The following is a 15658-nucleotide window of genomic DNA, read 5'->3' on the forward strand; positions in this document are numbered from 1 at the left end:
TTTTATTTGTATCAAAAAATTATACAGAGCAGATTTGGAGCTGGTTGTTTGTTGCTTTCTGTGTGTATGAGTGGATTTATGAATGCATGCACTGCTGCGGCTGCGGAGTAACCCTTCCACATTGTCACTGGCTTTTAGCACCTTTGTTCCATTTCCCAGGGGCTCCGGACCTCCAGGACCTCCGGCCCACTGACAGCAGCTGTGCCCTGCCTGTTTCACACTCTTCAGGAGGTGACTTGTCTTGTTTACACATCAGCAGCCTTTAGCACATCAAATGATAGTGATGCATAAAGTGTACTCCTCCTTTTTACAACTCTGTGGTCACTGATCAATCGGGAAAAGAACAGATGTAAAGATTCTAAATTATTATTACTTTTCTTGTCAAATTTGTAAATCTCAAGACAGCCAAGGAATCTGAATTCCTAATGTGAGTTGACAACTCCAGGGCTGCTCTTAGCATAAATATTATTATTTTCATTTTGTTAACAAATTTAATTTTGTCAGCGTTCTTGACCCCCAAAATAACGCCACCCCCCTTTTTCCTTATTTACAACCGAACACGGCCTATATCCACTTGTTAAGCCTGCATCGCTCCCTGCATAAATGTCAACCTTATTAATCAACCCCTATGTAATTATTCAAGAATGCAAAAATGAATCTTAGATTAAAAAGACTATCATAGCCTCAAAACAATTAAATAGTCAGGTAAGATTTCCCTCGAGTCGCCACTTTTCTGTGAACGGAGCGTTCAGGTGATTATCAGACTTTGAGGCGCGCTGTGATTAACACAGACACACTTTTAACCGGCTCCGTCTGCGATTCAACAGTAACCTTTATCTAAACAGGCCCAGGATTGTGTCCATATGGCCTCAGGCGTATTGTTTATGGCAACCGTGTAACTTTAGTTCGATTAGTGGCTTTTAATTAAGCCGTTTTATACGTGTGGTGGACACAGGGGCAGTGGTGATTTCAGATCCGGAACAGAGCGATGTGGAAAATTTAAATCTATAATTTAAGATAATCAATTTGGGAGAAATCACAATAATAATCTGCAATGAAGCTGAGGGATCTACTCCCCCTTCTTCTGAACGCGTGCGCGCTAGGTAAAGGGCAGTGAGGTCACGTCAGACGCTCACCTTTGGAGCAGCTGATCTTTGTCAGGGTGAGTGTAGGAAGCGTGGAAATCCGTGGGAACTTAGCACGTGACATGGACCTGTGTGGCACATTCATCACCGACCATTCATCCACGCGCACAACAAAGTGTGAGACTCCCCGCTGCTCCAGCACATTGCCAAATCCCACGACACGCACGCTGTCAATAAGCGTAAGAGAATTGATTAGGCTCCGCGCGGCATGGATACAATGGCCATAATGAACGTTGTTTGAAAAGCAAAGCTGAGCCGCAGCAGTGCTCAGACCTCAGGCTGCTGCTGCGGGCGGGCGGAGTGGAGAGCTTCAAGTTTTTCGCGTCACTTGATGACAGTGAGAGTGGGCTGTGCCATGTGCCTGCCATGTGGATCTAACCCTGTTGCCGCTGCATAAACACATCACATGGTGCGCACACCAGCGGACAGACACACAGAGACGCGTGCGAGGACAGGTCTGCGGGAGGTGCTGCTGTGCGGACATCTACACCTCGTCCAGCGCTGCACACAGTGTGACCGCACTGTTCAAACGGAGAGGAACCGCATCGCGTTCAAGGTGAGTCCTAACACAGCGCATACTTCATGCTTTGTGCTAAAGACAGTACACATGCCCAGGGAAAAAGCCTTGCGTTAGACATGTAATTCAATACCTTATTTATTTATTTATTTTATTTGACCAGACAGAGCAATTGTATTGTGTTATTATTATAATTGCACAATAATCTTATTATTGAACATAACCTTTAATTTGGTATATCACAATACTTTGTAGATTCTTTTGTTATTTTTAAATAATCTTACCAAACTTGGTTGGACGTATGATATTTTGGTTTTTAAATATTTGGACATTTGGCTAAATTTACTGAACAAAAAAGATTTCGAAAAATGATTTGCTATTTTAATGTGCCATTGTCTATACAGCCCATAAAATTAACAGAAGTATCGCACACAGCATTGGGCCTCAGGATGGACTCCATTGTACGGGACAGCGCAGAGTCAGGCTCAAAAGAAGCTTCGTTCCCCGTCACCGGCCTGAAACCAAACCAAGTGGGCGAGACGGTGCTGTACGGAATACCCATCGTGTCTTTGGTCATAGATGGACAGGAGCGATTGTGTCTGGCACAAATCTCCAACACGTTGCTTAAAAACTACAGTTATAACGAAATACACAATCGCCGCGTGGCCCTGGGCATCACGTGCGTGCAGTGCACGCCCGTTCAGCTGGAGATCCTACGCAGAGCGGGAGCAATGCCCATTTCGTCCCGGCGCTGCGGCATGATCACGAAGCGAGAGGCCGAGCGTCTGTGCAAGTCCTTTCTGGGCGCGCACTCTCCTCCAAAACTCCCAGAAAACTTTGCGTTTGACGTATCCCACGAGTGCGCGTGGGGCAGCAGGGGCAGTTTCATCCCCGCGCGGTACAACAGCTCTAGAGCCAAGTGCATTAAGTGCTGCTACTGCAACATGTACTTCTCCCCAAACAAGTTTATCTTTCACTCTCACCGCACGCCCGATGCCAAGTACACCCAGCCAGACGCAGCCAACTTCAACTCATGGCGAAGACATCTAAAGTTGTCTGACAAGACCTCTCCCACAGATGTCGCACACGCCTGGGAGGACGTCAAAGCCATGTTTAATGGCGGTAGCAGGAAGAGAACCCTTCCGTCCAGCTGCTCCCAGTCCTCGTTAAAAAACCACAACGTGCCCCGGGGATCGCCAGAGATTCCGACCAAAATCTTGAACTGCGATGAGACCCGGGGAGGCTCAGGCGCACGGAGCTATCCAGTCATTCCCGTGCCCAGCAAAGGTTTCGGAATGTTGCAAAAGATTCCACCACCACTCTTCCCGTCCCCTTATGGTTTTCCCACTTTTGGCCTGTGCCCCAAAAAGGACGAGGGTCTGGAGCGGCCTGCGCTCCCCGGGGTTCTGTGGCACGGGGCAACCAAGGACACATACCCGCCATTCCCCGTCTTCTGGCCCCTGCCACCCTACCCGCCACCCCACGGACATCCACCCAGACACGTCGATGTAGAAGTTGACGTGGAGCACTGTAGTGACCGCAGCACTAACACGTCCAAGGACAGTGCGCACGTTGAAAATGACAGGTGCTCGAGTACGCAATCTTTGCGCAACGAGGACGAAAAGTCCGGTGACGAGGCAAGATCCACTGAGGGCTCTGTAACCCCACTTGCGCCCCGAAAACTCAGCTACGTGTCTGCATTCCGACCTGTCATCAAAGACACAGACTGCATCGCAAGGCTGTATGGGCCCCGAGGCGCGTGCCGTCCGGGGTACATGTCCCCAGACTTTTTGAGTGAGAGCTCAAGCTTTAGATCTGCGTCTCCGTGTGTGGAAAGTGAAGGAGAAGCTGATGTGGACGTGGAGACGCACAAAGGTGCAGACCATGAAGAACCCCTACTCGTGCCATCGGTGTGTCCCAACACGTCCCCGGGATCCAATGTCCCCGAACACAAGCAAGACATGATTCCGCACGAGGCCGCGAGAACAGAGGCTCACAGCAAGCACTTACACCCGGAGAGTCACGTGCTCGCCGCATCCGCAGAGGTAAGGGCATCCACTGTCCAAAAACACTTCCAGATTTAAGGCCCACGGATGTGGCCTCCTGGTGAAATAATTGGACTGGTGTTATGTGGCCAAGGCACTGAAGCTCTCTTTGTCCCGCAGGTTTACTCAGCGGACAGAGCAGAGCCGCAACAAAGGAGCAGCCCGTATCAGGCAAAAACTTATCACAGCGCTCCACTGATTTCCAGTGCACTTGGTGAGACATTATTATTATTATTATTGTCATTATTATTATTATTATTATTATTATTATTATTATTATTATTGTTATTATTAGTATTATTGCCACTTATTAAAAGCTTCACATTCAAAGTAAAATATCAGTGTTTGCACTATTGTTAGATGAAAGCACCAGTAAAGAGGAGCCGTCCTCCACGGTGGAGGAGATAGAGACCAAATATTTTCATGAACATAGCGGGGACGAGGCGCAGCGGGAGCAGGACGAAGGTGAGCAGTCGGGGCGCTTCATTATAGTTTTAATGTATATTAGACAGAAATATGACGAAGACACTTTTTTTTTTTTTTTTTTAGGAGAAGAGACGGACAGAGCAGTGGCTACACAGAGAGACATGCAGAGTCTGGCAAAAGGTAAGATGGTGTGTATATTTTTACAATCATCTTTAATGCAGCCTGTTGTTTTACAAAACAAAAATAGTAAGTTTGCTCTTTTTCAGAGGAACTACAGAAGCAACTGTTGGAGCAGGTGGAACTGAGGAAAAAATTGGAAAGGGAATTTCAAAATCTGAAAGGTACAAACCCGCCACCAGTACGAATAGCTCTAACTCTCCATAGCTGCTATTTATTCTGTCTATGAACAAAACTTCTTTTCTGCAGGGTTGTTGGATTTAAGTTTAATTTTGATTGATATTTACCTTGATTTTCCCTCTTGTGATAATAATAATAATAATAATAATAATAGTGATAATAGTGATAATGATGATGATGTGTCAATGTCATTAACCTGTTGTGCACTTTTCTAAGAGGCCTTCAAACAAAAGCATAGTCTATAGTCAGTAGTAATATTTTTTTTCTCAAATTGAATCAGTCCCTAACAACCCACGGGCCGTGTAGATAGTTTTAGACAAACTGCATTTTGTGAGCTATTCATGGACAGGCCCCACGTAACACTGCTGTAGACTGTTAGTTAGTCGAGTTAGTGAACAGCTCCGCCTTTTGGCCCACTATTAACAGACAACTAGGCTATTTTAATTTATTCGTGTTTGTTTTTTTGTTTTTTCAAATTTTTCCTTTACAAAAGCTACTGAATCATTTGTCCTTAATTGACACAGCTTGGTGTTGTGCAGATAACTTCCAGGACCAGATGAAGAGGGAGCTGTCGTATCGGGAGGAGATGGTGCAACAGTTGCATATCGTTAGAGGTAAGACACGATCCTTCAGAATCACTTAAGCCACTTCACTCATGTAGGCCCAAACCAGACTTTTTTTTCAATCGGTAGTGTCCTAATTTATATTTAGTCTATTATGTGTTTCCGTTGTGTTTAAAGTTAAAAAGTGGCACATACCACAGCGAGCACATACAGTCTTCTTTAGTTTCTTCCCCAGCAATTTCGTATCTATTGTTGCATGTTTCATGGCTCAGTGGTTGATCCTAAATTAGCCTATTCATGAGAAAACCATGAACCACAAATGCACCACGCCTGACGGCAACTCAAGTGACTGTGGCATATTTATTTCCACTGTTGAATTCAAGTGCATTATTAATTGCCATTGTTTGCCTTAGAAGCTCACGACGCGTTACATCATTTCTCGTGTAAGATGTTGACCCCACGACACTGCGCTGGCTCCTGCACATTCAAGTCTCCTCTGATGCCGCCGTGACGCACAGCAGTACGCACGTCCGCCCGGAGAGACCCCTAAAACGGACTGTAACAGGCCTACCTGTGACCTTTTGTGTGACCACATTATTCTTCACTTACAGTGTTATTTCTGTTTTAATACACTAAATTATCATCAATATTTATTATTTGTGGCAAAGTGCAATGACGATATACAGTATGTACGGTGTAACACTGGGCCTATAGGCCTTAGTCTGTTGTTTGATTTTCAGTTGTGACAGCTGCTCTCTCTCTCTCTCTCTTTATCACTCACAAATACACTCACACATAAACACATTCTCTCTCTAGTTGTATTTGTTGTCTCTGGCAAGAAAATTGCGAAGACTTGAGGGGAAAATATTGAATGCACTTTATAAAAGGTTATTACAGAAAAAAGACTAAATGAACTCTACTACGTGACGTTTACCTCCTCCAAAATCGACTCAACCGAAATAGCAAACCAATGCCTCTCCTTTGAGGCTACAACACAGGTCCACCAGCTAATTGTAAAGAAGAGATGAGCATATCACTAGCGTTCTTAATGATCGATTTGTTTGAATCTCTAAAGAATAAATTGTTTTAACTAATGAAAGTCTTGTTGTGATTTACTATTATTAAAGATTGTTAGTATGTTTTTATTTCAACTTATTATTTTTATATAACTTGTTCTATAGGCAAAAAACGTTTTAGGTTTAGACTAATGTGTTACACACTAGATGGGGGAGGGGGGGGGGTGAAGATGATGACGTGTTGCACAAAGGAATTGAAGTTGAAGAATTAAGAGACATTCATGGGATCTCTAAATATTCCGCATTTCGTCCGGGCCGAGGCTTCGTTTTATTTTAATCTGTCTTTTATTTTATCTGAGTTGTTTAAGTAGCCTATTTTCATTGTTTATTATTTTATTTTCGTGTTTTTTCGTTTGTAGCAAATGTATCGCAATAAGGTTTTGTGAACAGTTAAGGATAGGGCTTTTTGAGACAGGTAAGACTTACGCATGGGGATGGCGCCCCCTGTTGTACTTTTAGAGAACTGCTGGGGCGTCCCTTGAGGATGGCTTTTGCGCATGCGCATCAATGTAACAAGATGGCGGAGAGTACGGAACTGAAGGTAATGCGATGCCTCACATTAGCTTGAAAAATATGCGTCCTGTGAAGTGCTATTGGGATTTCAGTCCCTGTGGCCATTGCATCTAAACATTAAGGAGTTATGAAAAAAGAAAATGGACCAATTCTCCCGATATTAACTGATAAAATAAAGCCCAGGCATGGTGTTAGCCGACAGCGAGCTTGTTAGCACTAGCTTTGTTATTGTTGAGACGATCCGTTAGTCTCTTCAGGAGCATCTGATATGCTAAGCGAAACTTAAGGTAAAATACAAGTACCACATTTATATTTTTGTCCTCCACTTAATGTCCATTAACTATTAGCCCACTGACACTTTTTTGTATTTAATCTGAGACTGGTGTGCGTCAAATGGGCTCTGGCTAATCACTGGAAATCTGGCGCATTTAGGTTATCCGCTGTAAGAAATGACCAAATTAATGATTATTATGTTTTTTTGCTCGATCATAAACGTGTGGACTTTGCATAAGAATTGAATGTAGCTTGTTGAACTATTTGATCTGTTTAAGCATTAAGACCGAGCGTTCTGTCAAACACGGAGTATTCCACCTCTTGTCTTCAATTGGTCCTTTTGTTACTCTACTAATCTCAGTATGAGCCAATTAAAGACTAAGCCAGTCCACATGTTCTGATTTTCTATTTGTTTTACTTAAAAAATAGGCTAATTTTGTTGTTTGTTTTTACTGCTAGATGTTATGATAATAAGTGCATATCCAAATGTGTATGTGTGTTTACAGTAAGGATACAGTTTTACTACATTATAACAATAGAAAACTGTGAATAACCAAAAGGAATATTGTTAGAGCAATAATACACATTTAGTTTGGCCTTTTTTAAATTGGAGCTTCTCTCATTTCTCAGCAAATGGTAATGAGCCTTCGAGTTTCGGAGCTCCAGGTGCTGTTGGGATACGCAGGCCGAAATAAGCACGGACGCAAACATGAACTTTTGACCAAAGCCCTTCACTTACTCAAGGCCGGCTGCAGTCCTGCTGTACAGATGAAGATTAAGGAGCTATACAGACGGAGGTTTCCCACTAAAATGGTTTCTCCAGTGGACCTGGTGCTGCCTGGAGTCCACTCTGCGGCCAGTCTGTCTGCCGGCCTGGCTCAGCTGGGCTCGCCGTCTCCTCTGCTTCCAGTGTCTTTGCTTGGACCTAAGCATGAGCTGGGCCTGCCGCACCTGCCTTCTGCTCTGCACCCAGTTCACCCAGACGTCAAGCTCCAGAGGCTGCCTTTCTACGACCTGTTGGATGAGCTGATTAAACCGACCAGTTTGGGTAAGTCTTGAATCAGTCCACTTACAGCTCGTGTTTATTTCTACCAGCTCGCAGATCTCTAGTGTGAATGACCTCTTTCTTGATTCTCATTGATTGAAGGCTGTTTTTTGAAAAAGAAGATTTTCTTAATATTTGACTAATAAATAGTTACTTGGATATCAGACTGACATCTGTAGTCTTAGTGAAACCTCATATGACACTGAATCTGAGTTTTCCTCTGTTCCTTTATGAAACCTACTTTTTTAGCTTCAGACAGTAGTCAGCGTTTCCAGGAGGCATGTTATGCTTTTGCACTGACTCCACAGCAAGTTCAACAGATCAGCAGCTCCATGTAAGTAAAACACTTATGCCATTGTAAACAAAAGCATGTAACCGATTTGGGATGGACTAAATGTACCTGCTTCTTTATTATTTAGGGACATATCTGGGACCAAATGTGACTTTGTGGTTCAAGTGCAGTTAAGGTGGGTGCAGCACATAAATTATCACATTTCATTGAAACATTGAAACATGAATACGTTTATGCATTAAGCAGAACATACAGAGATTAATACTTGCATTTAAATGTTACTCAGTACTTTTCAGAGTTGTTTTCAGACACCAACATTTTACTTCTTCTTAAGTAATATTTAGTTTGAAGTAAACATTTTGGTTACATTTCCCGCTGTGAGAAATTGAATATTAAAGTATTCAAATATTTGCACTTATACCTTTCTGATTTTAGTGTGTCTTATTATGCATAGAAATATAATGATATATGTGCAATATTTCATATTTTTTACAATAACATTCACTTATAAATCATAAATCCAGCTTTAAAATTCCTTTTACATCCAAACTTTTCCTATACATCCTATACTTGTTTACTCTTACTTGAGTATTTATTTGAGTCACTACTTGGTACTTCTACTTGAGTAATAATATTTTAATGTAACATTACCCTTACCTGAGTACAAATCTTGGCTATTCTCTCACGTAGTACGAGTATGTACCGGTAGTAGTTGCTGCGATCATTTTTGTATATCTGACCTCATGACCCTTGAATGTTCAGGTTTTGCTTATCAGAAACAAGCTGTCCACAAGAGGATCACTTTCCCCCCAATCTCTGTGTCAAAGTCAATGGAAAGCCCTGTAACCTCCCAGTAAGTGAAGCGTGTAGTCCTTATGCCTCATGCCTTTTCCTCTCTACATGTCTACATAACCATAATCTGCGTTTCTAGGGATATCTTCCTCCAACCAAAAATGGTGTTGAACCAAAAAGACCCAGTCGCCCAATTAACATTACATCTCTGGTGCGGCTGTCCACCACTGTTCCCAACTCTATAGTGGTGTCGTGGACATCGGAGATCGGGAGGGTGAGTTTTCACTACAGAGAGGGTCCACATCACTTTTGTGCTGACTTTCATTTGTGTTTTGTTCAGAGTTTTTCTATGGCTGTTTATCTGGTGAGGCAGCAGTCATCTGCAGTGCTGCTGCAAAGGCTACGGGCCAAAGGGATTAGAAACCCCGACCACTCAAGAGCTCTCAGTAAGTCTTTTTTCATCTCTAATATTTATGTTCTAACCCTGTTATTGTATAATGATAGAAGCTACTCATTGTATCTGAGGATGTTTCTAACCGTAAATGTTAATATAGGAGCTCTGTACCTAAAATAATATTTTAAACTGCTGTTTTCCCCCCTAAGTCAAAGAGAAACTGACCGCTGATCCAGAGAGTGAGATTGCCACCACCAGTCTTCGAGTGTCACTGCTATGTCCCGTAAATACAATATTTTACTCACTTTTCTTGCATTAAATTAACATCTTGGACTCAGTTAGAGGGCAGAGACCAGCATCAATCAACATTCAATATAGATATTCAAACAAAAATCAAAACATTTTGAAATAACTGGATTGAATAAATGGTTGGGAATATTGGGACAGTATAGCAATTGGCCTAAATTTGTTTTATAGAATTACACTTCCCTTAGTCCCAACAATGTCCTTCCATCTTTTCACGTTGTTTGCTAATGCTAAGGTTACTGCTAATGTTTGTGTGTTGTTACTGTATTGAATAATATTTCATTCTCCTCAGTTGGGAAAGATGCGACTGACCATCCCTTGCCGGTCAATGACATGTTCGCACTTGCAGTGCTTTGATGCCACTCTTTACATCCAGATGAATGAGAAAAAGCCCACATGGGTATGCCCAGTGTGTGACAAGAAGGCTCCATATGAACACCTTATTATTGATGGGTAAGAGCCATGGATCTATTATATTATCTGGATAAGGTATTGCTAGCCTCAACATGTCGTTAGCGGCCCCAGTGGCCAGTCCATTGGTACTGCAGCAGAAGAATTCGTGCGATCTATTTTTAGAATTGTGATATAGTCCTGAATTGTGAATCAAACCAAATTGTGAGATACCTGAAAAGTTGCACTCCTAATATGAAGTAAATAAACAAAGAGTTCTACCAAAATGTAACATGACAAATACTAAAGTTAAACCTCATAATCATTTATACAGATTGTTTATGGAAATATTGAGTAGTTGCTCAGACTGTGATGAGATCCAGTTCAAAGAAGATGGAAACTGGTGTCCAATGAGGTCTAAGAGAGAGGTGCAGGAAGTATCGGCTAGTTTCAACGGCGGGGCAACAGGTAAGATCTGTAAATCATCGTGTCATTTACACTGTACACACCATATTGACATTGTGCTGTTATTTGTGCAGATTTGTCACGGACAGAAGCCCATGAGCAGAGGAGGTCGAATGACAACAAAAAGAAAGTGGATGTTATTGACTTGACGCTGGATAGCTCGTCAGAAGAAGAGGACGAGCCGCCTCTGAAAAGGCCCTGTCCTTCCCTGTCGCCCGTGTCTCCGCCCATCAGCAAGGGGTAAGTCTGGTCAATATGTGACAGACTCAATCATTCTTTCTGTGTCTGATTGTGTGTTTTTCTCTCTAGAGTTTTGAACCTGCATCAGGGCTCTCCAGTGAGCAGGGCTCCCAGCATGCCCCCGGTGGAGAACAGCTATATCCCTCCCCCTCCCCCACTCATCCAGGACTACCGCCACTACTACCACACAGCCAACGACCTGCCCGGTACGTGCCCATGTGGACTGAGATACATGTTTGAGTCTATTCTGTTTATCTATTACGTAGGCATGTCACAATATACATTTTAGAGTCACGATTATTATGCGGAGAAATAAGATTTCACGATTATTCAAGATTATCAGTAAAAAGAAAATACACATTTATATTGTATTTTTTATGTTTAAACTTGCAAATATTCCCGTGAGAGGAAAATTTAGTTAACACTTAACGTCTCTACTCTTTAATAGAGCTGTGTGTGCGTGTGCGCATGCGCGCTTATTGGCCCCTCATGGTAGCTCTTTTAAGCATTATTTCATTTATTAGCGAGCGATCGTGCGTTCCGTGGCTCCACTCTCAGCTTGCGCTGAGCGGTTGCTTCCGATCTGCCTCGTGTAAGCAGCAGCATTAAAAAAACCTACTCACGCTGACTGTAGCACAGACTATTCACTCGCACTCAGGCTTTTAAATAGGATTTGAAAACCCTGTCCAAATAATTTTGTCCGGGGGTACGGGGGCGACTAGGCAAAAAAACAAGTAGCTTCGGCATTCTCCGGACCACGGCTTGGCAGCCAATCAGAGCCAAGCACACAAATTTTGTCGACTAATCAGCGCGCAGCATGTCAATTTTCACTTGTAAACAGTAAACTGTAATGGTGGACTATTGTCAAATGCTTCCTGGCCCGATTTAATGATATTATTCCCTTTTTGTCTAAGATTTATTAATAATATGGCCGTCCCTGCACTCGAAAATGCACGTCCACATTTTAAAATACCCCGTCCAAAATACGGGAAGACTGGTCTCTATCTAAAAGCCTGCTCGCACTAGTGTGTAACGGACCGGTGGTTCAGCGCCGGGCTCTGTCTCAAAGACACGTGAGTTGCGCACGCCGCCGTGACTCGTGTTGCGCCTGGAGACATTTCTGTGGTTAACCACAGATTCCAAAAAACCCACGGATAACCTATTGTGGCCATAAATAACCGCAATGATTGGAAAAAAACGGTTAAACTTGATATTCCTACTATTAAAATATTCAAGTGAAATGAAAGTATGAAACTATTGAAGAAACTATTATTGATCACTAACTAACCACTGAGCCACAGTTTCACTTATTTCCTGTCCCCAAGAAGCCCCGGATGACTGGACATAATGACTACAGACCTGTGGCGCTGACGTCTGTAGTCATGAAGTCATTTAAGCGCCTGGTCCTCCCCCACCTCTAGTCCCACACCCCCTCCCTGCAGTTCGCCTACAGAGCCAACAGGTCTGTGGACGACGCTATCAACCTGGCACTCCACTCACCCTGCAGCATCTGGACTCCCCGGGAACCTATGCCAGGATCCTGTTTGTGGACTTCAGCTCTGCATTCAACACCATCCTCCCTGCTCTACTCCAGGACAAGCTCTCCGAGCTCAACGTGCCTGACTCCACCTGCAGGTGGATCACTGACTTCCTGACTGATCGGACGCAGTGCGTGCGGCTGGAGAAGAATGTCTCCGACACACGGACTATCAGCACAGGAGCTCCACAGGGCTGTGTACTTTCTCCCCTACTCTTCTCCCTGTAGACAAACTGCTGCATCTCCAGCCACGACTCCGTAAAACTAATTAAGTTTTAAGACAACACCACCCTCATCGGGCTCATCTCGGACGGAGATGAGTCTGTCTACAGGAGGGAGGTGGACCGGCTGATGTCCGTGCAGCGGTAACAACCTGGAGTTCAACGCCGAGAAGACAGTTTAGATGATTGTGAACTTCAGGAAAGTCAAAGCCCCCCCCCTCACCATCTCAGACTCCCCTATCTCCACTGTGGACTGCCTCCGCTTTCTCTGCACCACCATCACCCAGGACCTCAAGTGGGGGCTCACCATCAGCTCCCTCACTGAGAAGGCCTAGCAGAGGATATACTTCCTGCGGCAGCTGAGGAAGCCAATCTGACAGTGGAGATGATGGTGCAGTTCTACACGGCCATCATTGAGTCCATCCTCACCTCCTCCATCACCGTGTGGTACGCTGGAGCCACAGCCAGGGACAAAAAGAGACTACAGCGCATTGTACGCTCTGCTGAGAAGGTGATCAGCCGCGAACTACCATCTCTGCAGAACCTGTACGTTCCAGGGCTCTGGGACGTGCAGGTCGGATCACAGCCGACCCTTCTCACCCTGGACACGGACTATTCGAGCCACTCCCCTCAGGCAGGAGGCTACGGTCCATCCAGACCAGAACCTCCCGTCATAAGAACAGTTTCTTTCCCTCTGCCTTTGAACTCATGAACACTGTCCAAGCACTTTCCACTCACTGCACTGTTCATTTCTTATTGCACTACATAACTTTATATTATTATGTACTTATCATGCCATTTTTGTATTCAGTGTTAAATTTTTTGTTGTTTGTGTTGCACCGGATCACCTGGACAAGTTCTTATGTTTGTGAATTTTGTTCATTAACAAATGGCAATAAACCCGATTCTGATTTATTTGGACAATGTACCAGGCTCTAGTTCATCTTTAGGTTTTAGATCTACAGGTGCTTCCAATTTCTCCAACTTATCCTGATGCAGAACGAGTTGAAAAGGTGGAATAATAAATAAGAGTGGAGATTAAATGTGGATGAAGTGATGAAATTAGCCTAATAGTATTCAAACGATGTGTGTAGTAGTGGGAAATGAAATATCTGATCTAATCTGATGTTTTTCTTTTCCCCACAGAATTAAATTTCTTCTCCTTCCTTCAAGGTGACAATCAGGTACGTTCTGTCCGCACTTTCTGTCAAAGTGAGCTGTTATTAAAGTTAGATGTGACAAACCTGTTTCTGTTCTGTAGCATTACAACATGGTGATGGCCGCAGCAGCTGCGTCTGCGTCCACCTCAGAGGAGCACGAGCTGTTGCTGAGCCGCTTCCTGCCTTACAGCTCGACTCAGATGATGCGCGAGCAGCCGGGCTCTGGGAGCAGCTCTCTAGGAGTGACAAACGGAAGCAGTAACAGCGGCAGCAGCTCCAGCCTGGTGTCCTCCAGCAGCCTGAGGGAAAGGGACAAAGAGCGAGACAGGGACAGGGACATGTCCGGACTGTCACGCTCTTCTGTGGAAGCTGCTGCTGCAGTAGCAGCTATTTATGGATCCATGTCAGACGTGATCTCTCTGGACTAGAACTCACAGGACTGAATGAACTCCGGAGGTCTTTGTAAATAAAGAGGAAGAAAGAATACAGTGCTATGTACAGAGAGTAAATCTATTTTCAATCGGACTTATCGTGTATATAAACCTAGGACGCTTGTTGTCCTGTAAGTTACTTCAGTTGATATTTTTCTGTGAACACTGAAGACTTTTTCACACCTCCCCATGTGACCCTATAATTATTCTACCTTTTCTACTCAGTTTTTACTGTTTTGTTTCATGTCAATGGCATTATTTTAGTATGTTATAATCTGCACACAGTTGTTCAAAGAAAGCGTCATGTTACATGAAGAATGTGAAGCAAACTAAATCATTCACTTAATAATATAATTTGTGACTTATTCAACTATTATCATGTGACTGATTCAACTATTGTCATGTTACTGTAGATTTTTCCGTCAGTCTTGATTTTTAAGTTATTTTTCTCATATTTATGATACAAGTAATTGGGTAGATGCTTTTAAACGCATTCCTTCTGCCTTAGATATATTATCCACTAGGTATGCAAAAGATTGTTATTTTTTCCAAAGTGTGTGCTTACTGAAGCAAAAATTTAAATGATAAGTTTTCATAATGGCATTTGGCTTTAATGCCCCTTTCAATGTAACTTTTTCCAATAAGACTGTCAAGCCCAATGAACAAGAGGGAGTTGGGACTGTAGCACTTGCTCCAGTTAAAGGGTGAATTCACAGTTGCTCCAGCTCTTGAAACCAGTGTCAGTTTTGCATGTGCAGGCTAACGGGCAAACACATCTGCTTTACTTTGTGATGCAAATCCCATTGTTATCTCAGTATATTTCCTGCTGCCTCAAAGAAGACATGGACGTCAAACTCCAAGCCATTCATCCATTTTGAACACTTAGGGTGTTATTTGAGTTGTGCTTACAAGATTTATTTATTTACTATATATTTTCAGCATATATTTGATTTGTGAATATGCATTGCTGTCTATGTATGTGATTTTCTTTTGTAATTATATAATTAATATTTAAAAATGTGTCTGTTCCAATTGGTTAATTCATAAGGGATGAATATCCTTTGCTTTACCTCTGATTTATATTTGAGCCATTCTTACTCAGATCGTACATTGATATTTCTTTCAATGTTGAAAAATGACCTGGTTTCTTACACTCAAAATATTAATTCAATATTATCACTTATAAGTAAATTTATAACCCTTGACAATTCTAGCCCTGTTCTTAAAACTTCACCTTGCTACTTGTGCACAACAGAACTTCTCATTACACTCAAACTTAACTTTCAGTTCTACATTTTTTATTATCAGTCCATTCCTCAGATCTATACACTGCAAACATTGCAGGTGAACTTCCATGGAGGTATTTATTTATGACTGTATATATATTTTATTGATTTGCCTTTTATTGTGACGAGGTTTTTCCTTTTTGGAGGGGGGGCGGGCCCATGGATGGGCGGGCCGGGGGAGGCT

The 15658-nt window shown here is 43.0% G+C and overlaps 2 protein-coding genes across 8 annotated transcripts; both read left to right on the top strand.

Annotated features, from left to right (window-relative positions):
- The first annotated feature begins 1442 nt into the window (after positions 1 to 1442).
- skor1b (SKI family transcriptional corepressor 1b) lies at positions 1443 to 6152 on the top strand. Of its 6 annotated transcripts, none has more exons than XR_011924529.1 (8): positions 1443 to 1701; positions 2098 to 3707; positions 3828 to 3921; positions 4068 to 4172; positions 4257 to 4321; positions 4400 to 4474; positions 5030 to 5104; positions 5467 to 6152. XR_011924529.1 is itself a non-coding variant. In XM_072435654.1 (8 exons), the coding sequence occupies exons 2-8, from the start codon at positions 2112 to 2114 to the stop codon at positions 5562 to 5564; spliced, it is 2115 nt and encodes a 704-aa protein (XP_072291755.1). In that variant the 5' UTR covers positions 1443 to 1701; positions 2098 to 2111; the 3' UTR covers positions 5565 to 6152. The 6 variants fall into 6 exon arrangements, 4 of the variants coding, with proteins under 4 accessions (XP_072291755.1, XP_072291756.1, XP_072291757.1 ...); XR_011924530.1 differs by having other exon boundaries at positions 5470 to 6152; XM_072435654.1 differs by having other exon boundaries at positions 4257 to 4313; positions 5015 to 5104.
- Positions 6153 to 6604: 452 nt separating this feature from the next.
- On the top strand, positions 6605 to 15214 carry pias1b (protein inhibitor of activated STAT, 1b). Of its 2 annotated transcripts, XM_072434720.1 has the most exons (14): positions 6608 to 6670; positions 7546 to 7963; positions 8210 to 8294; positions 8380 to 8427; positions 9015 to 9105; positions 9184 to 9318; positions 9385 to 9490; positions 9648 to 9721; positions 10037 to 10197; positions 10469 to 10602; positions 10674 to 10839; positions 10909 to 11045; positions 13744 to 13781; positions 13859 to 15214. In XM_072434720.1, the coding sequence occupies exons 1-14, from the start codon at positions 6614 to 6616 to the stop codon at positions 14183 to 14185; spliced, it is 1977 nt and encodes a 658-aa protein (XP_072290821.1). In that variant the 5' UTR covers positions 6608 to 6613; the 3' UTR covers positions 14186 to 15214. The 2 variants fall into 2 exon arrangements, with proteins under 2 accessions (XP_072290819.1, XP_072290821.1); XM_072434718.1 differs by having other exon boundaries at positions 6605 to 6670; positions 9184 to 9490.
- Positions 15215 to 15658: the final 444 nt, after the last annotated feature.

Source organism: Eucyclogobius newberryi, unplaced genomic scaffold, assembly GCF_026437365.1.
Source record: "Eucyclogobius newberryi isolate DKJ021-1_F unplaced genomic scaffold, fEucNew1.0.hap1 SCAF_7, whole genome shotgun sequence".
Taxonomy (NCBI): Eukaryota; Metazoa; Chordata; class Actinopteri; order Gobiiformes; family Gobiidae; genus Eucyclogobius; species Eucyclogobius newberryi.